Source organism: Amblyomma mixtum, chromosome 2, assembly GCF_055824585.1.
Source record: "Amblyomma mixtum isolate Tamu chromosome 2, ASM5582458v1, whole genome shotgun sequence".
NCBI classification, from domain to species: Eukaryota; Metazoa; Arthropoda; class Arachnida; order Ixodida; family Ixodidae; genus Amblyomma; species Amblyomma mixtum.
The window spans coordinates 266,433,380-266,461,224 of NC_143013.1; the positions used below are offsets into that span (position 1 = coordinate 266,433,380).

General features: G+C 46.5%; 1 protein-coding gene across 1 annotated transcript; it reads left to right on the plus strand.

The window, feature by feature from the left end:
* The first annotated feature begins 30 nt into the window (after positions 1-30).
* Positions 31-15,625, plus strand: LOC149363889 (transport and Golgi organization 2 homolog). Its single transcript, XM_089573869.1, has 8 exons — positions 31-254; positions 478-620; positions 1,049-1,174; positions 6,515-6,629; positions 6,711-6,784; positions 8,282-8,438; positions 9,865-9,972; positions 15,238-15,625. Exons 2-8 carry the CDS (start codon positions 479-481, stop codon positions 15,365-15,367), a joined length of 852 nt encoding a protein of 283 aa, XP_089429995.1. The 5' UTR covers positions 31-254; position 478; the 3' UTR covers positions 15,368-15,625.
* The last annotated feature ends 12,220 nt before the right edge of the window (positions 15,626-27,845 follow it).

The following is a 27,845-nucleotide window of genomic DNA, read 5'->3' on the forward strand; positions in this document are numbered from 1 at the left end:
CTGTTTACGCTCTTTCTTTCCTTTCGCTCACGCGCTCACAGCTGTTCTAGCTCTTCCAAAACCTTGCCATCGCAGCACGCAGGAGCTGCCGTGTGCCTGTAGTGCGATAAGCGTATACTTTGGCGCGACCTTTGTCTCACAAAACGGTAGTTGTTTGCTGTATCGCCGATTGAACTGCCAGATAAATGCAGAAGTTGTGGCTGCCTTCACGGCTTGTGCTTTTTTCCTTGTTGCAGTCCTCTGTCGTCGATCAAGTAAGCACATGACGATGCTTGTCAGAATGACAACAAAACGCTGTACACATGTTATCGCGTGCGTAGTATGACCCTGTTTTGTCATTCGGTTTTGAAAAAGCAGCTGCTTTGCGCTTGTGCACCGATATCCGGGAAAGTGCTTGCAGTGCCAGCAGTCGCGACGCTACTTGTGACCGGTTACATCTCTCGTGGTCTGCAGACAGATCTCTCTAACGGCTTTCAGGATGTGTCTTCTATTCGTCTACATTAATCCTGATCCTGAAGATGATGGATTCAGCCTGGTGCTCGTCAACGTCAGGGATGAATTCTTCCATCGCCCTACGAAGCCGGCATCTTTCTGGGAAGACGATCCCAACATTATCGGAGGTATTTGCGAAAAAAAATAACGCATCTGTTTGCCTTGTATGGTTGTCCCAAATTCGATTCCCGTTGCCACAAGAGAAAAGGGGGTGGGGGCTGAGTCGCACAAACGCCCGTTGAAAGAAACGCTAATCCAAAGGAAAATTTCGCCGTACACTCTTGATGCAAGACATTCCCTGGTACTTAAACTGCAAGACAAGTGTCCCCAGTACTGTTGGTTCAAGTACCTACTATGGATCAATTGTTATTCCCTTGTTGCGTGGCTTTTAATTAATAAACGAAATTGTCAGCTACGCCAGACCAAAAACTGGATGCTGTCAAGAAAAGCATTGTTAAGTACAACTGGCGTTCATTTGCTTGCAATTTTAATACAATACGGTAAGCACGGGACTGAGCTACTTGCTGCACTTCATGAATTTGTGTGCACCTCCCAGGCCGGGATCAGGAGAAAGGCCGTGAAGGAGGCACTTGGATGGCCGTGTCGAAGAATGGCCGAATCGGAGCCCTGCTCAACATCCTCCAGCCTGCCAATCTCATGGATCCGACGAAGCGTGGCCGAGGTACGTGAGACCATTTCTGCCGGGCCGGTAAAAGTCCATTATATCCAAATTAAATTTTTTTTCCAATTAGAGTTCAGAGCAAACTGCAACCGGTTAGTTTTCTGGACTCCATTAGATTCCACTTAATACCAGTTGGATTTAATGGGAATTTTCAGCTGAACCAGTTCAGTTTTCAGACTGTTCCAACTGGTTCCAGTCGGTTTTAATACATTTGGTGTCCCATTTGGATGTAGTGAGAATTTTCAGCTCATTACCTCATTGTGATGTTGTGTTAAGCATATATACTTGATTTTATGCCCGGTTAGAAGAAATAATTCTCCGGGTTATTAAGGCTTCCTTATTATGCAAGACCTTGACATAAGAATTCTGCTAATTAATATATATGTTTGATATTACACCAAGCCACATGGTACACATCCATCCGGTAGTTTGCTTTGCTTTGAACTTAGTGGGGTGTTGTGTGTCCCTCTACATTGTCATCGGCACGGAGGTAATGTAGCTCTGATGCTTGTCTAATGATGACTGGTAGAGGTGGCACATTAATGATTTCTTTTACATGCTCTTTAATGATCTCAAACTTAAAAAAAAAAAAAGACCTTGTTAGGCATAGTGTTATGAGACCTGTGTAGCGTTGCAGAAAGCTCCTAAGCTTCAAACCACTTTCTTTGCATTGCTTAGTCAGGCAGTTCTGGAATAATCTTGGTCAAAGTAGGCCAGAACATGGCTGTGAATCACATGACCAAGGGGATGCACCTTGCATATTTAATATTGCAGACATAACTTGGATAGTTAGCACTTGTAGTATGCATAAAACAAATTTTATAAGTCATGTCAGATTGCTGGTAAGAACTCCGTATGGTGATCAAGACCAGTTTCTGAATTCAGTGTTAGCTGGAGAGCTAGGTGCTGGTCTGGACTGAGGTGATATGCGTACAAGTTTTTACTTTGATCTAGTTGGTACATGACTGAGAAGTGGATTCTTTGCACAAAGTACCGACACGCAGTAGGAAAACAGGTACAGCATCCACTGTGTCGCCTTCCAAACTTCATATCAAAAACTCATTCCAGGCTATCGGTTCGAGCATCTGCCTTATAAGCAGGGAGTGTTTGATACCCACTGCCACCAGGCATCCATCAGTTTGCCATTAGGTGCAAGCAAATCCCTGGCCTGGTGCTGAACTTCCTGGGATGAAATACTGGAAAAAATGGGTCTTTGACTCTTTGGTCAAGCTGCTTTTGTGGCATAAGAATCAAATCGACATCATCTTTTTCTGAAGCTCAATAGGTTTTCAGCGAGGTTTAGTCAGCAGGAAGGTTTAGTGAGAAGAAGCACAAAAATGGCACTCTACAAGCATTTTATTCATCCATGGCATTGCTGTTGTAAACATTGACTAGTGCTAGTGTGACTGCGCTACTATATTAATGATGACTTTACTCCTGGTACTTGGAAAGTTATGCTTTAGGGCTTGTTCTTTATTGTTCTCAGAGGCTTATCTGCTATTCAAGATATCCTTGTTTGTTGGGCTTGAATGGCTAATTTGACTTATAGAAAAATAGGAAGTAAGAATGACGGGTTGAGTCATTGGGCTCCGTTGGTGTTCTGGTTTGGTTTGGTTTATGGGGGTTTAACGTCCCAAAGCGACTAAGGCTATGAGGGACACCGTAGTGAAGGGCTCCGGAAATTTCGACCACCTGGGGTTCTTTAACGTGCACTGACAGCGCACAGTACACGGGCCTCTAGAATTTCTCCTCCAAAGAAATTCAACCGCCGCGGCCGGGATCGAACCCACGTCTTTCGGGTCAGCAGCCGAGCACCATAACCACTGAGCCACCGCGGTGGCCGTTGGTGTTCTAGTGACCGTAGGTGTTTTCTTTGTTATTGCGAAAGGCCATAAGAGTAGGCACCTCCAGTGGTCTACCAGAGGTAGCCGCGAAGCTGAATTCCACTCTTTTGCTTCCATCTTCCTCTAATTTCAGCCTAAAATTCAGTTCAAAGCTTGCCGTAGTACTGTGTGCATCATTGGGGAGAACATCACAAGCATATCTGAATATGTGGCCATCACACTGGAGAGACCATTGCTTTTTTTACAGATATGGTGGGCATTAATAATTTCTCAATGCCTTGTATGAAAAGTCTTGACTTGTTATGTTGTAAAAGTTTGTGCTTGGACATCTGTTCTCAGATCAAAGTATAAGACTAACAAAATGATGAGACCAATGATGAGTCTAATGCAAGGGAAAAGGAAATAAACACAGTGATGTTGCAAAGTCCATTAATTGTGCTAGTTTTCGCAATTCGGTGAAAAGAGGCAATATAGCTACTAAAATGGACCATTAAAAGTATGTTGAAGGTAATTTTACATATTCTTCATTTATGTGCACAAAGATCATATTCACTGCATTTCATGCATTTTTAGGCCCATTTCTCATCATGAGAATCCAACCTACTGTTTGGCAGCTCATATCTTATGTGCTTTCCATAAGACTGGTGGCGTTATGTGCGATGTCATTGTAAAATTCCTTGTAAGTGAGGTTCGGGGGGTATTAATTGTGATAGAAGGCATAGTTATGTCCTGTTGGCCTAGCTAATGATGTGTACCGCTGGTTAAGTGAGCATGCTGTAGAATGTCTTAAAACTCAGCATGTCATCTGTAGTTGATGCAAAGCCTCATTAAACTCGCAAGGATTTTTTTCATATATCCATATGTTATGCACGATTGACTGCTGGAGAGCACAGAAAGAGGGTAGGATTGTGTTTTTAAGTTCTACAGTCTACTTTCGTAATTGATGCTTATATCAACATCCCTTTAAACTAAAAAATTATATTGCATCTTCATTTCTACCATTGTCTTCTAGTTCTGTCTTCCTCTTTCACACTTTATTCACTTTTGACTTTCTCTTTACACTTCCCACAAAGTTTAATTTTTGAATTTCTTACTCTGTAATATGACTCGGGACATCATCACTAATATCAATACAGCAACCTTGATGGGTGAGCTCTTGGTGGTATCCATTATGTTAGAAGCTGAAGCTATTTCCTTAACCTGGCTTGGTCAATCACTAAGCTAATGGCACTGGTCCACTGATTAAACCAGTGCGACCAGACTGATGTTCGACATGAATCATGAGATGTACACAGAATGTTCATGTGGACACCGACAGAGTGGCCAGCAGCTATATTTCTGGATTTTATGGACAGCTAATAGCTCAAGAGCTTATGTGAAAGGTATCATGATACTTTAAAAATAGCTTATTTTATGCCTTATTAGGAGAATTCACATCCGTCACACCACCTGCCAGTTTGTCTACCTGTAGCCATGAGGCGGGTTAAAGCCACACTTGTAGCAGCTGTACTGCTTATTCGATGCTGTTTAAGAGGCACTCACCTCCATTGCACCACGTGCCATTTAACTGTCCTGTAGCCATCAGGCGGATACAAGCCATGGTTCAAGAAGCTACGGTGCCATGCTTTGTCAGCGCAAAGTTGTGGTTTCTGTAGCCTTTGTGCATTATGCTTTCATTTTATAACACCTACTGTTGTCGGACAAAGAAGCAAAAGATCGAAATGGGCAAGTTTTTGGAAAATCTCCCAAAATGCACTTGGAATGAGTGTTAGAAAGTGCTCTGTGTTATGCATTGAGGTCATTAAAAAGGGAAATGCCCATTCATGGCCAGATGAATTCTCTTAGTGTGCTGCCCTTAAAACAAAAGCATTGCGCTTGGGTAAGGCCGGCGATATCATGTGAATGCAGTGAAAATTCAACACAGTGTCCCTAATGTTGCTCACATTAGCCCTTGTATAGAGGTGTGAATATCACACCTGAATTTACATTTACCATATAAACTGCAGAAGTAGAGAAAAAACTCTGAAGTTTCATTCTCTTGTTGTCTCTGACATTTCGCTGAATGACGCCACCTCTGACATTCAACCAGAATATCTTAATGCCCTCACAAAGGACCTTGGAAGGAGTCCTACACACTGTGCAGCAGTATGAATGTGCTGTTACTGGGGCATGTGGTGGTTGCCTCAGCTTCCTGTGTACCTACCTCATTCAATGCCGAGCGCTTTGACGTGTACTCGAGTGTGAACAAACATTGGTCGTGGCCTGGAGGAGAACACTCCTGGAGGATTGATAGCCTGTAGATAAGGACCTCTCTTGAACAATGTGCCTCATCAAGTGGGGCTGTTATCAGCGATATACTTGGAAAGCGTACGGTGACAAGCAGGAAATGTAAAGCTGGCAGGCATGTGTGTGTGCTGATGGGGAAGATGAGAAGTAGAGAGCTGTTTTTAATGCTGCTTTTCACGACGTTGGCACTTAAAACGACCGACCTTGTGTGCAAGCACAACAGTGTCAACTTTCTCTTGGAGCAGCTTTTATGATTGTGAGTGTTCAGCTTTGTCGAGCATTACTTATTTCCATACAGTTTTGTCACTAAGTGAGGCTTAGTACTAGCTACTTTGGAGAATCACTTTCTGCTCTGAGGTGTTGCATGCACCAAAAATTTTGCTTACTGGTTAAAACACCCAGAAAGTTTCCTAATTTCATCCCCCACCTGTCAGTCGCCCTCCGCTGCGCTTTTCTTCCTTGGAATCCACTGTTATCAGACCGCCAGTTATCTCCTCTCGGTATTACACGTTGTGCCAAAGTCCACTTTTTCTACCTAATTCCTGCTGAGATATCACTACTTATCTCGAATTTATTTCCTGATGCATGTTGCTGTCTTTTTATTTTGCATTTTGCCCCCCCCCCCCCCCCCCCCCCCCCATCACCTTGAGTAAGCAGAGAAGAAAAAGTTTTTCCGAGAGTTGGTGAGGCTTATTGATGTACATAAGTGTAGGAATGAAGCAGTTCTGGCATTTGTCCCTATTTTCTTGTACTGGATGCTTGCACAGCTATTAAAGCTTGGGCAACATATTGTCGGAGAAGAAAGTCTCTCAAACGCCCAAAAAGTGATCTCGGCATATAGGTGCATTTCACTACCACACACTACAATGCGTGAGTTTGGCTTTCATCTTGACAAGTGTGGTGACGAGGTTCCTGCTAATAGCAGAGCTAGGGGCTTCGGTTGTTGCTCGAGTGTCCTGCAGACTTTCCTTGCCTTTAGTACAAGCACTTATTCTAACATGGCACAGCCTCGAAGCCCTGAGACTTGTGTCGCCTCACCTCTCGTTGTGCAGCCCATGACAGAGCTCCCAGAACTTTTGAATTAGCACGAAATATATGTCTCTGACTAGGAGCCTATGCGCCTGGAATGGTGTCCGCACATGCCATGGATACATTCTCTAGGGAGCCTGCAGTCTTGCAGTCAAGCATTTATCTCCTCGATTTTGTGCAGGCTTCCTGGTGGTGGATTTCATAAAGTCGGCAGCTGACAGGAACACGTACCTGACCAAACTCATGAAGGAAAAAGACGAGTTCAATGGATTTCTCTTCATTGCCATCGAGGCAAAGTAAGTTGCAAATTTTAAATTTTTAGTTGCAAATTAATTGCACTGCATATGCATGAGCATACTTCATCTGTGTGGTTGCAGGCCTTGTCAGAAGGAAATATCCATGAGCTACTACAGCAACCTCCAAGAGGGTGGCCCAGTGAAAGCAGAACCAGGTGAGAGAGCATTGTATTACATTCGGGGACTCCCTTGCCCCTGTTCTAGCTCGTTGCAGCCTAACCAATTAATAAATTTCTCCTCATTTATCACTTCACTCTTGGAGGTCTGCCGACGTGAATTCTACTTTATTTTTGATGCAAATATCGCAGAATATCTTGAACTAATTCTTAAGCCTGTGAAGTTTAGTCCTCAACATTTGATCCAAACCAGTCTTTGGAAATAACCGCCACTAGTTTAGCACATTAAGACTCGAGTTGTTGCTGCTCCATTTATCTCATTGTTTCTAGCCAGTGACAACAGCTGAAGATACACTATCGCTTTGTATACATTGCGCAGTTTCTGTCTTCCTTGTTCCACTGAGCATGGATTTTTGCTGAGTGCTTCACTACAAACATTGCAGTAGTTGTGCTTGTGGGGAAAGAGCAGTGGCTGTTGGAATGCAAGTTCTGTTTTGTATAAATCTCGCAATACAATACTCCCAGTGGGCACCTTCAGGACAGTGTTGCTAAGAAAGGCCTTATATATAGTCAGTTACATATGCAAAAATTAACAAATTCTTGGTGGCTTATGCTCACCTCCAGCATCAGGCGTAAACTTTGTCACTCTCGCTTGGATGCAAACTAGACTGGCAGTAGAAAGGCTGCTCTGTGTAGGCATTGTGCAATCTTCTTTCTGCTCACTCCACTTGATTACGGGCACTATGTTGAGCTTTGGGAATTGGAAGTGGCCTGCTGCAGCTCTTTCTTTGAACAGGACATCGACCCTGCTCAAGAAGAGTGGGTGAACTACATTTGGATTTCATTGAATATCTTGTAGTGTAGGTAACTCTTAGTGGACACCAGGTTCAAATGTATGTGCTGTGCTTATGTGTAGTGAAGTACCTTGTATTGAATTTAACACAAGCAAGATATCACTGGCTTGCACTTGGTACTGCAGCTGATTGATTCATGAAAGCATAGCAGTGTTGAACTGAATCATCCATTATAGCATTCCAAGACAGCTCTAGCAAGGATGTAAGCGGTGAGCAATGAAAGAGACTATTTTCAGATATCCACTCATTTCGTGCGATCTCATAATACCTGCGACGGTGGCTCAGTGGTTTAAGAACTTATCTATTGAGCCGATGGACCCGGTTTCAATACCAGCTGCGGCGGCCATGTTTCAGTGGAGGCGAAAGGCGCCTGTATGCTGTGCACATTAAGAAACCCCAGGTGGTCTAAATGAATCCCGAGCTCTCCACTACAGCATTCCTCTTAGCCGATTTGTTATTTCGGGACGTTAAACCCCCACAATTTACAATCTTCTACTGTGTGACGGCAGTATATTTTAAGATAGTTCTCAGTAAGCAAAGAGGTGCACTTATAGTGCAGTGCTGGAGGGCTCGGAAGCCTTAAGTAGTTTACTTAGCCTTAGGCAGCATGTTTTTTTTTCTTTTGTTTTAGTTTACTACTATTACCCTTCTGCATATTTCCTCCCTGCCCTCTCCTTTTCAGGTTTTTATGCGTTTGGCAACAGTGTTCCTCCAAAGTTCTGGGCCAAGGTCAAATACGGCAAGCAGAAGTTTGAGGAGCTTGTCAGGCAGAATGACCGGTTCTCCCAACGGGATCAACTTCTTAAGAAAATATTTGACTTCCTGGATGATTCTACTTCGTAAGGCGTCTAGTGCATCCTGCTATAGCATAAGCATCTACTACCTGTGTACACACATGTATGCATGCCTGCCTATACCTCAGGATATGCACACTATGCATGTGTAGAAAATTGCGTGCACAGTTCGTGCTTGAGATTCTGTTTCCCCACAAGGGCCAGTTTTGCATGTCAGCTGCTGCAGCTTTCCTTTCGTTAGGAGGTGCTGCCACTTAGAGGCTGTCACCTGTTTTTTTTTTTTTTTTTACTCGCATTAAATTTAATGAAAAGTACATTAAAGGTGCACTGAAGAGAATTCTGAACATGTCTTTTTGCCGCGGGAACTCGATCCACACGTTCCTAGCATTCTTAGAAACAGTGACTTATTGCCCTGTGTGGCCGGTTTCCCCAATTAAAACGAATTAACGTCCGGCTCCCGCCTTTTTTTTTAAATTCTGCCTCGTACGGTGGGCGGAGTCGACCAACGTGTGGAGCGCCTTTCACCCAGTCCCGTGGAGGCTTTGCTTTCGCTTTATTTTGTTTTTTAGGTTTCCATGAATAAATAGTTTCATTCGCAGATAATATAGCCGCAAAATAAGCCCGAAGAAATAAAAATACGCGCGGACTATTTGCTACTACGGACTACTACGTATTACTCCGCCGATGGCAGAGCGGCAAGCCGCCACGGGACTGGGTGAAAGGCGCTCCACGCCTTGGTCGACTCCGCCCACCGTGCGAGGCAGAATTAAAAAAAAAGGCGGGAGCCGTACGTTAATTCGATTTAATTGGCGAAATCGGCCACACAGGGCAGTAAATCGCAGTTTCTAAGAAAGCTCGGAACGTGTAGATCGAGTTCCCGCGGCAAAAAGACAAGTTCAGATTCCTCTTCAGTGCACCTTTAAGACCGATCATGGAGCTGATGAATAAGAGTGCACGTTTAGCAGTTGCAGCAATGTTGTAGAGATGGTTTTCTATCGCCCAGTAAATGTATATGCTTTTTTTTTTCTTCAACGAAAGCTCGCAGTTCAGCCTCACTATGCAGAGAGCAGCATGCCTTCACTCATCACTGAGTGACAGTCTTGACCTCACCACAACCCACTGCTGCATAATGACCTCAGTTAACACTTCTGGGTTTCAATTTTCTTTCTTTGTTCATCTTATGAATCACCTTTTTATTCTACATTTGCATGAGACATTGCTGTAATTTTCAAATTAAGGTAGTAATTACTCATTAGAGTCCAGCCAAGTGCAGCCATGTGGCTGCAAGTAAAGCTATGCAGCTTTCACAGAAACTTAAGAAAAATTCGTCCTGGTCCAGGGAATTCACCAGGGGATTCCCCTATACTCGTTGAACTAGTGCTGTGATTTTATTTTCAGTGTCCTCTTATTTAAGGTTTATGCACCGAGGTTTCATCACTTTTGACTTTTTCCTTTTATTTTCTTTTTAAAGATACCCTGTGGATGATGACATGAGAAAGCAGTCTCATGAACCAGAGAGCAACTTGAAGCTGATGAACCAGATGAAGTATGTCTTGCCCAACTGGAACTACGGCACAAGGTACTATGCCTCGTTATGACTGAGTACCCTTCAACAATGTTCACCTCACACTGAAGGGACAGCCCACTGTCAGAGACAACTAGGGAGATTTTAGCATATTGTGGCAGGTCTTACTATGATGATAAAAACCAGTACAATACTGGTGATTTTTTACCGTAATTAGCATATCTGATTGACTTGAAAAGGGAGGCTTGACCAAATGGTGGTAAAGTGGTTTATTCAGACTTTGTTGCTTTGCTACCAGACAGGCTGCATCACTTGGAGTGAATATGTGACATTTCATGAATAGCACTGAGCCCAATGCATAGAGTTGTTTATGTTGAGAGAAAATTCAGGCGCCTTTGTTATTATTTTTTTTGCAATTAATAACCATGTCTTGCATAATATAACCATGCATTTTCTTCGTCTTCAAAAATTTTTTTGAAAAGGCAGACTGCCACTATTATGCTGACAAGAGCCCTGCTATAGTCACTCCTTTAAACCACCTTAGCGCTTTACACTATGCTTTGAAGACACACTATGTATCCGTGTTGATGCCACACTTCTCGTTGCCCTGCCAGTGGGCAGCCATTCTTGCATCTCTAATATCTGGGTTCACAGATGCCATCTACCAAAGGAACATTCACATCCTGAAAAGTTATGTTTTAAAATGTTCTGCTGTGTTTTTCAGCACCACAAGCAGGCATACCTTTATTTGGGTAAAAAGCTCCGAGTTTTTTCCAAGAAAATATGATCAGTGAAATTCTGTAGACTGACCCTCTAAGGTGGCACTACGCACTTTAGTTATTTTTTATTTTTTATTTAAAACATACTGCAGTCATTGAAGACCAAGCAGGAGGGCAATACAGGTCATAAGTAAACGCAATTCAGCGCCACCATTAGCAAGCAATCACAAAAAAGCAACACAAGCAATCATAAGCAATCAACTGGTCAAAGCAGTCAAAGCCGTCAAACATGCAGTGCAAACACAGAAAAAGAAAGAAAAAGAAGTGAATCAGCAAAAGCGAAGAGTAACATCAACCCAGAATTTTTCGTACTCGTTCTTCGGAAACATTTACATCATGCGCGGAAAAAACTTCTACTGGGAGTGCATTCCATTGTGAGACAGTGCGCGGAAAAAATGAGTTCTTAAACCTGTTAGTACGTGCAAAGATTGGTTCCAGGTTGTAAAGATGGGTGTGCCGAGTTTGATGACCCTCACGTGGATGAATGAACAATCACGCGTTGATACCAAGTTGGTGATTGCAGAGCCGATACAGAAACCGCAGCCTGGAAATCTTTCTTCTGCTTTCTAAGGTCAAAATGTTGTTAGCACTCATTAGAGACGATGGAGAATCTAATCTGCGGTATGAATTGAATATGAAACGAACTGCCTTTCTCTGTACCATTTCCAGTTTATTTACGTCTTTTTTCAAGTGAGGGTCCCATACTGTACAGCCAGAGACAACTTAGGTCTAGACTCGTCGGCATGCTAAAGTCATTGGGTTTGGGAAGCATGCTTAGTGCATGTAGGGGGCGCAGTCTTCAGGTGAAGACCCTGGCTTCAGTATCTGTGCCGGCTGCCAGTACTGGCATAACTACAGAAACAAAGGCAAAGCCACTAGGGTATTACTGTGAGGTGATGAACTAACCATTCATGCCATATGTAAAAGAGTTTGCGCACGTGAGGGGCTCAGACTGAGGAAATCACGTGAGACAGGAAGTCGGCAGGTGTTGTCTTTCGAAATGACTTCACCAACGTGAAAAAGGTAGGTTTCACTGTTGGTATGTTGTGTTTGCAAACAACTTTGTGGGCTATGCTGGTGAAGTTATAAGTATAGCCACGCTTAGAGGTGAATGCTGTAAGCACAGCTATAAGCATAATGCTCAACTTCTAAACCTGTGTGGTTGGTTCATTAGCGTGGGAACAGCAAGCTCCCTTGTGAAAGCTGCTGCCTCACAGCCGTGGAAGGTTGTCCCAAGTGCAAGTCATCATTCACGACATCTCGGTGTCGTTTCTTTCCTTTTTTTTTTTAGTGGCAGATCACACTAAATATTTTTTGAGATCTGGAGCAGGACTATTTTGGATGTGCTCAGTCAAAAATGGCAGTGAAAGTGATCTTCTAGAAAAGTTCTTTCATCTGTGAGTTAATCAAAAACAGTTTAAAAAGTAGAAAGGAGCACACTGGAGGATACCATAATTATTTAGTGGTTAAATTGAAGCTCTACCTCATTCCGACTTTTCCTTCAGTGAAGTAGTACTTCTGTTTTCATGTGTCATCCACTGTGAAAGTACTTTCGATGGTTTATTTTAGAAGTTATGCCACCATACCAGCTTAACTATATGGGCATCTCAATTTGCATTTAATTCATCATTTTTCTGCAGAGGCAGCATACACTGTTGCTTTATGTGTTATTCTTTGTTGTATTTTTCGCGCTGTATGCCACTGCTTCAAAGGTGGTGAGAACCCAGTCAAGCGTCTTTGCCTTTTTCTCACCACTTCCGTCATTTCTGTATGGCATGACAAGAATAAAGATTATTGTTATTATTATTTTTAATGCTCTTGGATAGTAGACTTATTTCTCACGAGCATTGCAGTGCAGCTTGCTTGCAAAATGACTATGCGTTATGCTGAACAAGCTGTCCATTCTGCCAAAACATTGGGGTCCTTAAGAATCCTTTCTTGGTGTCTCTAGAAAGGCACTTATGCAAATTGCAGTTATGGCTAGGCCTGTGCGAATATTCGATAACTTCTAATAGTGATGTATTCGATAATCCATTCGATCCGAATGTTTGGTATTCGAAATCTCGAAGCGTCCGTCTCTAGCGAATAACGTCTCTGTAGCGTTTGCTTCTCGTGGTTTCGGTTCCGCGCACTTCCTTCATGATAGCACCATGGCTCGCGGAGCCAAAGCCCCGACTCCACGCATGCTGAGGCGTTCAGTCCACGCGATTCGAAGGTGTTCACTTCAGGCTTAGCCTGCTTGGATTAAATCTCTCGGTCGTGGTTTATTTCCTCTAGAAGGCTGCAACGAACACATGCGATGAGCTTAGCTATAGCTGAGGGATTCCTCATCCTGCACTGTCATGTTTGTTGCGGTCTAAGGGACCGTCACGCCAGCAAAAATGTGTTGGCTTGTTTTAGCCAGAACGGATGTGATAATCTTCGTATAGCTCTAGGCTGTACACCGCGACACGTGCCGGATGCGCGCGACGCGCGCAGGTGCGAGCGCGGCTCCCAGTTACAGATCTGTACCTGCCAGGTGACTGCGCCCGCACTACCCGCGGTGCACACGTGTCTGAATAGGCCCGGTGGCGGGTATCAAATGGAGGACGCGCGGCTCCGTTGACTTCCGCGGTACGAGTCCAAGCCGGCTGCAGCTGCCGCAGTTGCCCTTCTCCGCGTGAAGTTCGCTAATCAGTCACGACGGCGCGGAAACGAGTGGGAGCTAGTACGTGGAGATGGGTGCCCCCTTTCAGGCGCCTGAGTGGGGTGACTCCGGACGCGGAGGCACGCGGTATGTAGGCCTAGCAGGTGTTCATGGAGCCGCCGCTTTAAAAGCGACACAGTCGCAATTGAGACCAGCAGTCGGAGGTCCCAGAAATAGGTCCCACAGCGCACAAATATGTCGCCTCCACATGTATGTAGGCCGACGCCCCCGATTTCCGCTTACTGTTTTTGCCGAAAGCCAACATACCTTCAGTGAGCGTGAGAAAGCTTCAATGCACTCTTTGTTTTTTTGTTTTTTTTTTTACAACGACAGCTGTTGAGTGCAAGTGCCCTTTTCTGGGCTTCGCGTCGTAGTAAGACGTCGTTGTCGGCGTAACCTTTAGATGCGTTGCCATGGGAACCACTGGGAGGGTGGTTACCGTGCAAGGAGGATGGCAACGGGAGAAAGGAGGAAGCCCCAACGGGAGGATGGCTACCGTGGAAGGACGGTATGGCGAGAGCGTAAGGAGGCGCAACCGGTCGGCGGTTGCCACAGAGACCACTCATAGGGTAGTTACGCTGGAAGGATGAAGAGGGTCACCATGGAACGAGGCTTTACGGCAAGAGCGTAGGAAGGCGTAACCAGGGGACGGTTACGACGGTAACCGTCCCGGAAGGTGGCTACCGTGGGGGGAAGAGGGTGTGTTAAGAGCGGAGAAATCCCCGACCGGAGGACCATTTTCGTAGAAGGAGGTGGGTATGGCGAGAGCGTGAGAAAGCGCAACTGGTACCTGGTTGCCATGGGGCCCAACCGGAGGGTAGTTACCCTCGAAGGATAAGGGCGGTTGCCATGGAAGGATGGTACAGCGAGAGGAGGAGGTTATGGCGAGAGTGTAAGAAGGCGTACCATGGTAACCATCCGGAGTATGGTTACTGTCGAAGAGGGAAGTGGGAGGAAGGGTATGGCGAGAGCTGAGGAATGTATCACGGTCCATCTCTGACAGCTGTTGCGTAACACGCCGCCCAAGGAGAGGATCATCGGCGGCGTTGCGCTTCTAGAGTGGCGGACCGGAGAGCAGACCTGGACGAAAAACGACAGCAAAGACCCCACGTTCTTCTTCAGCTCGCTCCTTCAAGGTGCTAGCTCGTTTGTTTGGCGTTTGACGTGAACCAGATAGCCAGACGATGAGACACGGACGAACAGAGGAACTGGACTTTTATATCACAAACGGGACAGAAACTAACAAGCACAGAAACAGGAACTTCACACCCGGCCACAAAAGCTGACCCAGAAGTAACTCTGGAGCTGCAAGCTCGCTCATCACGGCTTTCCGATTGCCGGGCTCTGTCTGCTTCCTTCGACGAAGTCTGACCAAGAACCGCATAACAACATGCAACACGCTCTGAAATAACCAACTCCGAAACTTCTAGAAGCGAGCGGCGGTCCTGAGAGAGGGAGGAGGCGCCGTAGCACGCGTTGTGCTACGTCTCCCTCCCCCTGTGTTCCCGAGAGGGGTCGAACCTTCTCGAACGTCTACCAGCGCGCGCCGCCTCGCCAAGGTCGCGGTGAGGGGAGGGCCGTGCTCTGGGACGTGCCAACGGGAGCGCGCGCCTCGGAGAATGTGGCGAAGTCTCCTTTTTCCGGCGCGCGCGCCGCAAACGCCTAGCGTTCCCTGTAGTGGCCTTTTGCGTTTTGCGTTCTGGGTTAGAATGCAAAATTTATCATTTTTATTTATGGCACCATTTATAAGTTATACAAAAAAAATTTTTTGACTTATTATTGACATCTGGCAGTTGATTTTGAGTATGCTGAAAAATAAGCAACTGCTTCAGTGGTCTCTCTTTTCTTTTCCAGGACACACACTATTCTGTTCGTGAATGGTGCAGGCAAGGCAGAATTCATTGAGAAGACCATGAAGGAGCCCATCAACATAAAGTCCACAGTCGTGTGGGAGACGAGGACCTTCAGCTTTGACATTGCATGATTGCTGGATATTTATTAGTCACAAAATCTGGTCATATTTTGCTGAGAAATGTTCCAGCGCACATAGTTTAGTGTATTGTATTCCAAGTTTTAATGAGCTCGCCCTCTTTGTTTAGATCTTATTGAGGACAACGACAAAAAATTAAATTACATGATACGTTGCAGACAAAGTGTGGACTCTTTGCTTAGATGTACAGCCACTGCTTTTATGCTGGTGAATGAGATTTTACAAATAAATTTGCATTGTCGAAACTGGAAAGCTATGCATAATCATTGCTTGGTGATGCTGTGTGCAAGAACATGACATTACATTGAGCACCCTATAGTTTTTTCACGAAATCTGAAGCGAGCACGCCCAAGTTTAGCTTTAATGGATTCTAGAGAATTCTAACTCAAAGAGAACCAAAAAATTGTTTGAATTCGTTTATTTGCATGTTTGTTCAAAGAGAGCTCTTTGTTGATGGGATCAAAACATCTGGTCAAATAAGCCAGGAGTTTGAATTAAGTGAGTTCGAATTAACGAGATTGCATTAGTCGCACCTCGATATAGCGAACACGAATATTACGAATTATTAGATATATCGAACTGTACCTTAAAATTTTCAACAAACGTATGCAACTTTACTTCATATATTGAACGCGGCTGACCATTAAACGAATATATTGTCACGGTATGCAGTCTCAAAACGAAAAGTACGTTGTACTGTCGCGGGGTCTGTCGGCGAGGACGTTGCAGCTAGTGATGGGTTGACCTGGTTTTTGTGCACGTCCTGACTGTGGCCTGTTGCGCCGCCTGCTGCTGAGTTAACTTCCGCAGTAATGTCTGACTGCCCAGCGCGAAGTGGTTCCCGCTCGGACGGCAGGCGGCAGGAGCGAAAGGAGGAAAACTTTATTGAACTAAATGCAGGTGCTTGCGGCAGGCTTCGCCACACTGCACATGCGACTCGTGGTGCGGCAAGCGTTAGCGCTTTTATTTCGCATTCACCATCAACACCACAGACAATACAGCGGCATGGACGTTGGCAGCCTGGCGGTCTTGCGGGTTCAAGCCTCCGGATGGAAGATAGGAGTGTCCCCTTTGAAACGGGGTGGCGGCAGCTTCCACTATGCTGGGCTTTTTAGAGCGAAAGCTCTATTACTACACGTCTCTCAAGGTCATTCTTTATGCGCGTTTGACCTTCAGGCCCCGGAGTGCAGGCAAACCACGTGACTCGCCAAGCAGAGGCGCGCGCTCGCCGGCTCCTCCGCTGTGATACCATGTGGTTAGAAGAGGGCAGGCTGGGAGAGGCGCAGCTGCGTGCGCTAGCCGGCCTCGCCGTTGTGATAACACGTGACTAGGGGAGTGCGCAACATCTGCTACGTCGGCGGTTTCTCCTTCAGTTTCGCCATGGATGAGGTGCGCGCCGACCCCGAGTGTGCCAACTCTTCGGCGTCGCCGTCAAGCCGTGTCCGATCATCCAGTCGATATATCTCGCCGAGAAGAAGTGTACTGCAGAGGACGCGAGCTAAACGATCCGCTGAAACCGAGGATCAACGAGTAGCTAGACTTTCGAAGCAACGAAACAGAGCTTTCGCTCTGTATATCTAGGTTTAGAAGCGCTAAACCTCACCAAATATTTTTATCGGGTAAAGGCCCCGTTACACGGAGAATCCGGTGTCGGCGTTGTCGTCGCTGTCGGCGTTGTGAGCCATTGATAGGGTGGCTCAGGCTCTCAGAGAAGCAACCTAGGTGGGATGACTACGTCACGTGACCTTGTGGGGTCTTCACAGCCTACCCACTGGATTGGGAGCAAACTAACCGCATTGGCAGTTATACCCGTGCCACACACGCACAAGAAATGGCAGTAAATGCTGAAGGCCTTAAGTTTGTTAATGCCATTATTTTCGGAGTTGGTGCTACACGTCCACATTTAATGCCATTGTCGAAAGTGAGGATGATGTTAACGCTTGCAAGGCAGTGAAAAGTTTCATCTGAATATAAACAGTGCTAATGAGCACAATATATCGGGAATGTCGTTCAAATGTAATGTAAAAATGATTTTCCATAAAATACGGCTGTTCCTGCTTTACAATTCGGGAAAGTAGCCATAAAGTCGCATGTCGGCACACAAGTCGAGAGTACCTGTCAAAAAGACTGGTTAAAATGGCACTCTGCACATTGGAAACGTGGCGTATATAGATGCATCTCACAAAGTTACGAATTAACCATTTGCTACTGGTTAGGAAGTTGTTACTCATGCTTTTCTGCGTGTGGAATGGGAACGAGAGTACGCATTGCACGGGCGAATGAGTTGTGGCGAACTCAGTAGGTCGCGAATGGCAGTAAAGTTAATGCCATTAAATTTATGCATGTGGCACCGCACGAATGCCATTAAAACTTGAGGCAGTAAGCACTTCATGGCATTATGGACATTAACTCATTAACACTATCGCGTCATATCCTTAAGGCGGAGCTTAACTGTCCCAGTTTTTTTCGTTTATTTTTCTTCATTAACTTTCCCTTATATTTCCTTAACGGTGTTGCAAATCGGTCTATAAATTCTCCATTTTCTTTCAATGCATTTTTAGTCCTACATTTCTAGCCTTATGCCATATCTCTGCTTTTGAGCCACCAATCTTCCAGTCGCTTTCTGCTAACTTCCACCGCAGGTTCGCAGCGGTAGCTCAGTGGTTATAGCGCTCGGCTGGTGACCCGAAAGACGTGGATTCGATCCCGGCCGGCCGTGGCGATCGAATTTCGATGGAGGCGAAATTCTAAACTCTAGAGGCCCGTGTAATGTGCTGTGTCAGTGCACGTTAAAGAACCCCAGGTTTTCGAAATTTCCGGAGCCTTTCACTGCGGCGTCCCTCATAGCCTGAGTTGCTTTTGGACTTTAAACCACTATTAGCCATTCACATTACCATTGTTATATCTAAACCCTATGACCTGAGAGAGAGTGACTGTGCCTGCATCGACACCCGGATGGATACCATATCACATTCGAGTATAAGATGTTCAATTGTTTCCACAGATTTATTACACGCTGTACATCTGTCATCTTGGTTATATTTCTTTTTGTAGCTGCGCGTTCGAAGACACCCTGAACTGGCTAAAAAGAGTAGGGCACTGACTTTTGAGTTATCATAGAACGATTATTTCCTGATCTGCCTTTTCCAATTTCGATATAGTTCTAAATTATGCTTCTTTCCCAATGAAGTAATCCAGTTTTTACTTTCTACGTTCTTTACCTGTCGTTTAAAGCTCTTCTCCGTCTTAGTGTCCTGCATATTCTAGTCCTTTTCCGCCACTGTGAGTCAACGCTTTTTCTGTATAAGTATTTAATTACCTTACCTGCCAACCTGTTATCGTCCAATTTCCTCAGGCGTTCGTCATATACTATTTTACTCAGAGCTTCCCGGGCTTCGGGAGATGCACTGCCCATATCCCCCTGTACTACTTCGTTTGTGGTTTTGCCTTGAGCACCTAATGCTAGTCTTCCAACAGCTCCGATTCCACATTCCCGAAAGCCACATTCCACATTCCCGAAAGTCACACAAAAGCCACAATCCCGAAAGTAAGCCCTGGTACTATTATTCCTTTCCGAATACCTCTCAGTATTTCGTATTTGTTGCACCCCCGTAATGCCCCAGGTTTTATTATCTCGGCATCTCTCCACCCTTTTGCCCTAACAGACTGTTCGTGCTTTTCCGTGTATATCTGCCCGTCGTTTACCCATACCGCGAGATATTTGTATTCAGCCTCACTGGGTGTTTCATGGCCTTGTATTGTAAGCACCTGATCAGTTGTATCGTTGAAAATCATAACACCTGACTTAGTTGCGTTAAAACTGAAACCTAGAGCGTCTGCTTCGTCTCCACAACAATCAACCAGGGTTTCTTCCTGGCTATCTGCTAACAGTACAATATTGTCCGCATACATTAAACCCGTCGCTCAACAACCTTTCTGCTTAATCTGTACGACGGAGTATGACATAGATTACTACTTTGTAGCCTTCTTTTTATATTTATCACATAAAGCATGAACAGCACACCCGCCGACAGCACCCCGGGAGTGGAATGGACGGTTGTAGCCTTCAACCATCCTCCACGCGACATGGCTGCAGTGCGGGGAAGCCATCGCTCTTGACGTGCCTGCGTTGTGTGCTGATGGTGCTGTGCAGAAAAGCGGAAGTGACGCGCTCGTTTTTTTTTTTTTTCTTTGCGGCTTTCGGAATCGTCGCGAGCGCCTTCGAAACGGCACTAAAACTTCGGAAAAAATCTCCACGTTTCTCAAGTGAGGATCGTCCCTTCAGTAATATGCGTTGTGGGGCTAGTTGGTTCATACTCAGATTTCTTTTATGCGCACAGATAGACGACACAATAAGACAAGGTAGACAGGACGGAGCGCAAACTTTCAACTATTTTATTCCGGAAAAAGTACATGACATTTATAACAAAAAAGAATGGATAATCATCAGTGCACGTGCAAGCCAAAACCCGGGAAAAGCACATAGGAAGGGCACAGGTGACTCACCTCTTATGTAATTTATCTAAAAAGGCAAAATCTTTATTATATATTGTCACAGATGGTGCACTGACACATGAACTACCGCAGGCCGCGCAAGCGTGTCAGTGCTTCCTATGCAAGGGCGTCCGCAGAATTTTTTGCAGGGGGGGGCCCCGTTGGTGCCCCGGGGGGGGGGGGGGGGGGGGGTATGTTCGTAGCAGAAAGGCGCTATTTGCGGAGTAAATTTATTTATTTATATATAAATAAAAATTAAACAAAATGCACACATGAAAGAAAAATTACAAACAGCAAATTAAAGCGCGGCTAGGAGAGGTACATTGGAGTTTATCAACGAAGAAACAACTAAAATTAATAAAAATGCAAAAAGATGCTATATCACTTCGTGGAGAAGAGTGCTCAGTCTTGCTGCATACGGGTTCTCGACTCACCCGGATTGATGACCAGCACACAGCACAATATGTTCACAAACACGCAACTACAGTCACTCAGTCAGTCTTCCTTGAACAGCAACTGTAGGCGCCTCGGATTTTTCTGGGCGAATTGCGTAATTACACGTGTGATAAATTCACTTCTGTGCTTCATTACACGCTCTCGGTGCACACTCATCATACACATTGATTGGAAAAACTGTTGAACGCGTACGTTGAAAACAAAAGATGACTATATATACAACGAAAACTTATTTACAAGATAAATGCACGCTCGCAGCTTCATACACCTCGCTCTATCTTGCTTGCGCATCCGCACAGTCGAGCAACCGCACACACACTGCTCTCCGCTCGTCGTTTTCTCGTCCGCTGTCTTGGTTGTTCTCAGCTTCGCTGACAACCGGCCACTAAAAACACCCAAGCACAAACACAGAGGCGCGCACACGTGCAAGGGCTTACTTGCCGCAGCATCCCCGAATGCGCACTTTGGGGGTGAAAGGAACGCCGCGCAACTTCCGAGGGGAAGGGACACTCGCCACTCCAGTCGGAAAATTTGTTTTTGTGTTTTTATGGGGTTCAGAGCCCCAAAACGACTCAGGCTATGAGGGATGGAGTAGTACAGAGTTCCGGGTAATGTCGACCACCTGGGTCTCTTTACCATGCACTGACACGCACAGTACATGGGCGCTGTTGTGATTTGAGGCCCAGCCAGAGGTGACAGGCGAGCCAGGCAGGCGCCATCGGGCTGCGTTGACCAAAGGCGCTGGTTTTCGCAGAAGACGCAAAGAACGCTGGTGTGGGGGCGCCTCGGGAGACTGCGTCGCCGTGAACAAAAGCAGCTAATCCCCTTTGCCGGAGATTCTGAAAGCGGCGCTTCTACCGAACTGCGCTACCCGTGGATCGGAGGAGACAGCGAGCGGCGGCGGCGCCAACTCATCGCCCGCTTGCCCCTGAGCAGCCCGACAAAGCGGGGGTGGACACGGCTGATTTTACCTTCCCTCCTTAAGAATTCATCGGTGACCGGCGTAACGATAGGCGAAAACAAGATGCCCCGTGCACTGTCTGCCTCCGTGTCGCTATCTCTCTAGAGATCAAAGAAACAGACACCCATCTCAAGGCGGCTCGAAACACATGCTCGCCGGTGCCGCTGTATGTCTGGAACAGGTCGCCCTTCAGTAGAGCTAACGATGGCGTGGTTTGAAAACGGCGGAACGACGCACGCCCGGACGCGGCATTTCGCAGATGTGACCATGCGGGGCTGCTTTTACCCTTTTGACTGAGCGCACCACCGCCCCTGGCGTGCGGCCATCACTCACGGTTCGAGTGAGTGATTTTCCAGGGGGGTGCAGCCGCCCCCCCTTGCCCCCCCCTCCGGACGCCCATGTTCCTATGTACTTTCCTTCCTATGTACTTTTCCCGGGTTTTGGCTTGCACGTGCACTGATGATTATCCATTCTTTTTTGGTATAAATGTCATGTACTTTTTCCGGAATAAAATAGTTGAAAGTTTGCGCTCCGGCCTGTCTACCTTGTCTTATTGTGTCGTCTATCTGTGCGCATAAAAGAAATCTGATCGTCCCTTCATTCACTAAACTGCGATGTTCTTGCGCGCGTTTCTTTCGAAACCTTAGATTACGAATTTCGGCTATTATAACGAGGCACAAGTAGTGTACGTTGTTCGGGGTCGCCGGTTAAAGTGAAGGCAAGTTGGCAGCTGTCAGAAGCCGCGCGAGTCCTTTGTGACTGCTCTCTCTCTCTCTCTCTGTACTAAAGAAAATGAGAACGAAAGGAAGTGCTGGAGCTACATCACCTAAAAATGTCCCGTACGAACAATACGGGCTGGGTATCTCTAATCGCTAACTCTCACCCAGACAATAGCTACAGCTTAACGGTAAACTGGATTTGCGCCCGATAAAGACCTGCATCGCCGGCCAGGGTTGCCAGGTCCTAAAGGCTGAACTCCATGTACGCGAAAACTCACGCGAACGCGACAGCGGCAAGCGACGAGAGACACCGTCGCGCGAAGCGAAATACCCGTGTCGCTTGTCGTGTCGCTCGGATCTGCACTCACAGAAAATTTCGCTCGTCGCCCGGAAGTTGCCAACGCGATTAGCCAATAGCAGCTAATCTGGCAGCGTACGTCACTACCGAGCCTCTTGCCGGCTCTGGCAAAGATGGCGCTGGCTCTGGCCGGGAATCTTACTTCACCACCGATTCGTCGTTGTCGCTACGCTGTGCCCCACGTTCACGGCAAGCTAAATGCGCACGAAGCTTTCGCTTTGTCTGAACTTGCCTCAACCACAAAATTTTAGCGATAAAATACCCCAGATTTTCAGATTGCTTGTGTTTACTGTGCTGCTAGGCTTAGCGAGTATGCGTCGTTTGAAGTCAGAAAGCGCGCGAGGTTCAAACAGGTGTGCGCCCCACGTTCAGGCAACATGGCGGCGCCCGTGACAATAACATAAAATGACATGCAATGACATACAATGACAAAGCTGTAAACACGTTTCATTTGACATTTTTCTGCCCAAAATTTTAATCCTTGCAAATAATATGACTCTTGCTATAAACGCAAACAGCCTTGCGATGTATTATGCCAGCAACACTGATCGTCGTCTCCATTTCGCGTTCGCGTTGTCGCTATGCATGTAGCTTGGCCGGTGGGCGAAGGAGCGACAGCCAGCCGTCGTCGCCGCGCCGCCTCGTCGCGTCGCTTATTTTTTCGCGTACATGGAGCTCAGTCTTAAACTCAAAAAAGCGCCACAAAAATCGCAAAAGTAGCCAGAAAGTAGCCAACTTGTCGCCGGAGTGTCAAAAGTAGCCAAAAAAGCGCCAAAGTTGCAGAAAAGCAGCGCAACAAATTTGTAATTCTTGCCGAATGCAGGTTAACACTGGATGCGAATAACTGAAGTATTAAAGCATCAAATCAAATGGAAGGAAATACATGAACATCAAGGGCCAGGAGCACGGAAACGCGCGAGGAATTTTTAAAGGGAGTGAGAGTGTGGAAAAAGTAACCAGAAGAGTTTTTCTTCTCAGCAGAGGAGAAATAATTTGGCTTCCTAAGCCACTGCCACAACACTTTGCATTCCCATATAAATAAGGCATGCATGCCATTTTTTTAATGAAATTTCTTCACTATACTGTAAACAAGGGCATGATTTCATATGCGCCTATTTCTTGTTCCGTTTTTCTCCTGCGATCTTTTTTTCAGCTTTCTATTGCAAAACAGACTGATCGCCACGTGCAGTTCATATGTATTGAAGGCATAGAAAGCACGCGGCCTTGGCCAAAGTTTTTCAGGTCAAATGGGTTGCTTTTCAGCCACTTATGGCTCCCCAGCTCTATATCGCTATACGATACGAAGAACCTTCGTCATCACGTTTCAAAACTTTTTCGTCTTCCCCGCTCGCTACTAATCGGCTAAAAAAACCATGTGCCTTGAAAAATTTCAATCAGGACTGTAATTCTCAGCATCATACAAGTGGCTGTCGGGCTGGCATGTGCGGCCGATCAACTCGCTTTGAACCAGTAGTCAACTGAGGACACAGGTGTATCAGCTAAGTAGCAAGACGCTTCCCTATTTACCTGAGGTGCATTCAGTGACTGGAGATATGACAGTTCTTATTGCTATTTCTAAGGAAGCTACATATCCGCATTGCATAGCAGAGTCAGAGTTTTGGAGTCTCGGCTGGGAGAACAAGTCCGGCGAGCGTTAAGTGAACACAGGAGCGAGAAGTATTTTATGTCTAGGAGATAATTACAGGTAAATTTTCAACAACAGGGCAGGCACCGCAGTAAAAGAGTGTTACGTGTGGCATTCTAACGCACTTCAGCAAAGATGCACTGGGGCCATTGGCGAAAAAATAGGTCTATTATTCACTCCTAACTTCGAATTCAAATGTAGCCAAAAAGTAGCCAAGTAGCCAAATTCAAACTTTTGTCGCCAAGAGGTCCCAAAAGTAGCCAATTTGGCGTAAAGTAGCCAAACCTGGCAACCCTGTCGCCGACCAAAAGGGCTCTCGTGCGCAACGCAAGAGTGCCGCGCCTGTGGCGCCATCCCGTGCTTGCCTCTCGTACTTGCAGGGCACAGCCGTGGCCTCCGCGATCGAAGCGCGGTGCAGATCGCGGCGGCCACGACACAGCGCAAGAATGAACGGAACACAAGAAACAAAGAGGACAACAGGACGGAGTGCTGAACTTCTTGGGCTGTGTCCTGTAAGCATGGAAACCAACCAACTCGCCCAACAGCAAGTGCTGCCTCTAGGGGTATGCGAATATCAAATTTTTCGAATACGAATCGAATACGAATACTTAGTTCCGAATATCGAATCGAATATCGAATAATCAGGGACAGACGCATTTAATCACTACGAAACATTTATTTGAGCATCCAAGAACATCACAGTTCACCTATAAATGAGTAAATGAACACAAAAGGTGTGTGTGGCTGCACAAAGTGTATAAAAATCGAGAATATACTTCTTAGAGGAGTGGAAATATCACAGAAAATGACTAGTACATAGCATTGATTAAAGCTAGCTTGCCATAAGCACAAAGACACGTCGCTGGGATGAACATTAAAGGTTGTCGTGAAGGAAAACTAGCTGCTCGACATGGAGGCCGCAATCGTTCCCTTCGAGCTGAAACTTCTTCTCCAGTCACAGGAAATGCCCTCTCATTTGGCATTTAAGTGGCATTTATTGCGAGGTACCTGGTGCACAGCTTTGACTATACCAGATTCGCAGGCAAAGCCACAAGGAAGCTCACTAGCACAGTCAGCTACGGCATGGCCCAACGTTACGCATGGCTCTGGGTGCCGCCATGTTGGTATGTCTATGTTGATAAGACTTGCGGGCCGAAATGAACACCGGTGCTCGCAATAGAATATCGGTCAAATCCGAATATTCGCTCCGGATCGAATATTCGAAACAACACGAATACTTGGATTTCGAATCGAATTCGAATGCTAAAAATATAATATTCGGATTGTATTCGAAAATTTCGAATATTCGCACACCCCTAGCTGCCTCTCAAGGAGGAAAAAAACAAAAAAAAAAACAGGGCGAAGCGTCGCGTACCTCTTTTGAAGCATACAAAGAAAATAAAAAGCTGCACACTGATGTTACGTACTTTTTTATGTAATGCCCTCGCACATGCCTTTCAAGCCCGTGCGCTTATTCTTGCGTTAGAAAAAAAAAAGCGCAGATGTCGCTAATGGTGTTCTCACGTGTATAAGCTTTCTAGCAGGTTCGAAGAATTCTACTCGCCTAATTTGCGTCCTAAAGCAGCCAGGTGACCCCACGGTCCACTTAAGGCCACCCCCGTGAGCTGAAATCGTGGTACCTATCCTTTAAACTGCTGCTCTGGTACCAGCACTCGCTTAAATGACGTTTACTGCGGTCGTGAATAATAACACGCAAAACCATTAATCGACACATCTGCTGCTGTAAGAAGTCTGGCATTTACCTACGTACTACGGATTCGGTGACGTACGTTTCACCGTGACCCTGTGAGCTCTGTGTTATTTGCTTGCCTAATTATAGTACAATGCTTTGAGACCACGTCGCCATTAGACACTTTTAGCATACCGTGTTACCGTTAGCGTTACCGGAGTACCGGGAGCCCGCGCGCAGCCAATGCGCATGCGCAGATCGCCTTGACGGCGCCAGATGGTGCCACGTACCCGGCTGCGGCGCGCGCGCGTGTAGCATCGGGACCAATCAGCGTGGGCTCAGCGGCGGTGGGCGGGCACCCGGTACTCCGGTAACGGTAACACGGTACACGGTATGCTAAAGGTGTCTAAAAAATTGGAAGTTATAGCAAGGAGCATCTGTAAGCGCACAAAAACAAACAACTTTTAAAGGGGTAGAGACATCAAATTCCAAGGTTGTACAAAAGACTGTCATACGTTTCCTTTGTATGTTAGGACCATAAGAGCGAAATATTAAATTTAAGGGAGGTCTAGAACATATTTTAATTTAATTTTAAAGTTTGTGAAAATGCTCACTCTTGTAGTCTGAGCCATCGCTAGTGCATCAATGTGACGTAGGAACAGAGAAGAAAACACAAGCAAGTATTTCCTACGTCATTGCACAGTTTTCTGACGTACGGGACCAAGTTTTGCGGTTTCGCGGCCTAGCAACCTTGGTTACGAGTGCTCACGAGTCTTTTTTTTGCACGCTCGCGAGTGCGACGTTGCTTTACGCCCGGCGTTGCCGCAGGCGATGTCGTTGCCGAAAGATCCACTTTTGCACAGGCATATTGCCGGTGCCCTAATCTAGGAAGCATTCTCTGGTATCATGGATGTTATGTATTTTCTTGTGCGAACGTGAAGTACGCCGATCATGCCGGCCGGCCAGCCTGGATCCCGTCTGCCGGCGTCATAAAAACGAGCCAAAGTGTGTTATTGACGTAAATAATGAACCCTGGGATAAGAAATGTGAAAAATGTGTCATTTGTGAGGATCGCTGACCAATACTGAGCTGCTGGCAAAGGTAACGACTGTGATACGAGCAAACTTCTTGCCACAACCGCCTCGCAGCTGCCGCTGGCCCGACGTTGGGGTCCGGCTCGCCTGGCGCCCGCTCGCTTCGCTGCTGAAGGCGTCGCGGAGATTTACCATACTATTATTTTATTGTGAGATGATGCTGTTGAGAGTAAAGCGATGTGTAGAGTAGGCCGTTTATTATAGCGCAGGCGACCTCCGAAGCGACGGCCGCTGCGGCTTCGATGCGGAAGAGGCTATATCTATAGGCCTAGCGACGACCACGGCAACCAGGCAGCAGCAGAGCTCGTCGCCCGGAGCGCCCGCGAGCGATGCCGTTGCCGAAAGCTCGAAACATAAGCAGGCATGCTTTGTCGCTGCTCGAGCAGTCTTTCTGATAACAAGGCGATCTTGTCGTTTCTTATGAGATTTGTACACCATCCCAAGCAGCGCGCAGGCACTGCTGCACGGCGGCGAAGTGCGGTACCGGTTGTGGGCGGAGCTTGGGTAGAGCGGCGCAGCGATGCTCACCGCTCCGTGTCCCTGCTTGCAGTGGGGCGGCAGTTCGCAAGCGACGATCGGTGCGGCGCGTCGGCCAAGTGGCCATATGGCTGGATGAATGTTGCTGCGCGTGCATTATTTGTCTAAATAATGATTGCACTTCGCGCTCTGAGCTCGCTACTTGCTTTTGGTCGGCGAATGTTCTCGCTCGGCCACCGATCTGCCCAAGACGCGTCGGCCGACGGGTCTCGTCGGCATCTTTGGTTGGCGGCGTTGTCACACTAGGACGACGCTTGGTCGTTGGGGCATCGTCGTCGTCGTCGGTGCAGTGTGACTGGCTAGTCGGGAAACGACCAGGTTGGCCGACGCGACCGTCGGCATCGCTGTCGCGTCGGCATCGGGGTCCCGTCGGCCTAGTGTAGTTCCTCGTCTGCGTCATTCCGCGATTCCTCATAATCGGTGTCTTCGCCGAAATAGAACTCTTCTTTCCGACTCGGAGCTGTTCGGCATTGCGACTTGCCCTCCGCCCGGCTCTCCGTGTTTACGCTCACCACGGG

What these genes read in the sequence shown, in the direction of transcription:
- LOC149363889 (XM_089573869.1), top strand. Translation starts at nt 479, where the DNA reads ATGTGTCTTCTATTCGTCTACATTAATCCTGATCCTGAAGATGATGGA. An exon ending in TCCGACGAAGCGTGGCCGAG is followed by an intron (nt 1,175 to 6,514) that starts GTACGTGAGACC and finishes GATTTTGTGCAG; the next exon opens with GCTTCCTGGTGGTGGATTTC. An exon ending in AACTGGAACTACGGCACAAG is followed by an intron (nt 9,973 to 15,237) that starts GTACTATGCCTC and finishes TTTCTTTTCCAG; the next exon opens with GACACACACTATTCTGTTCG.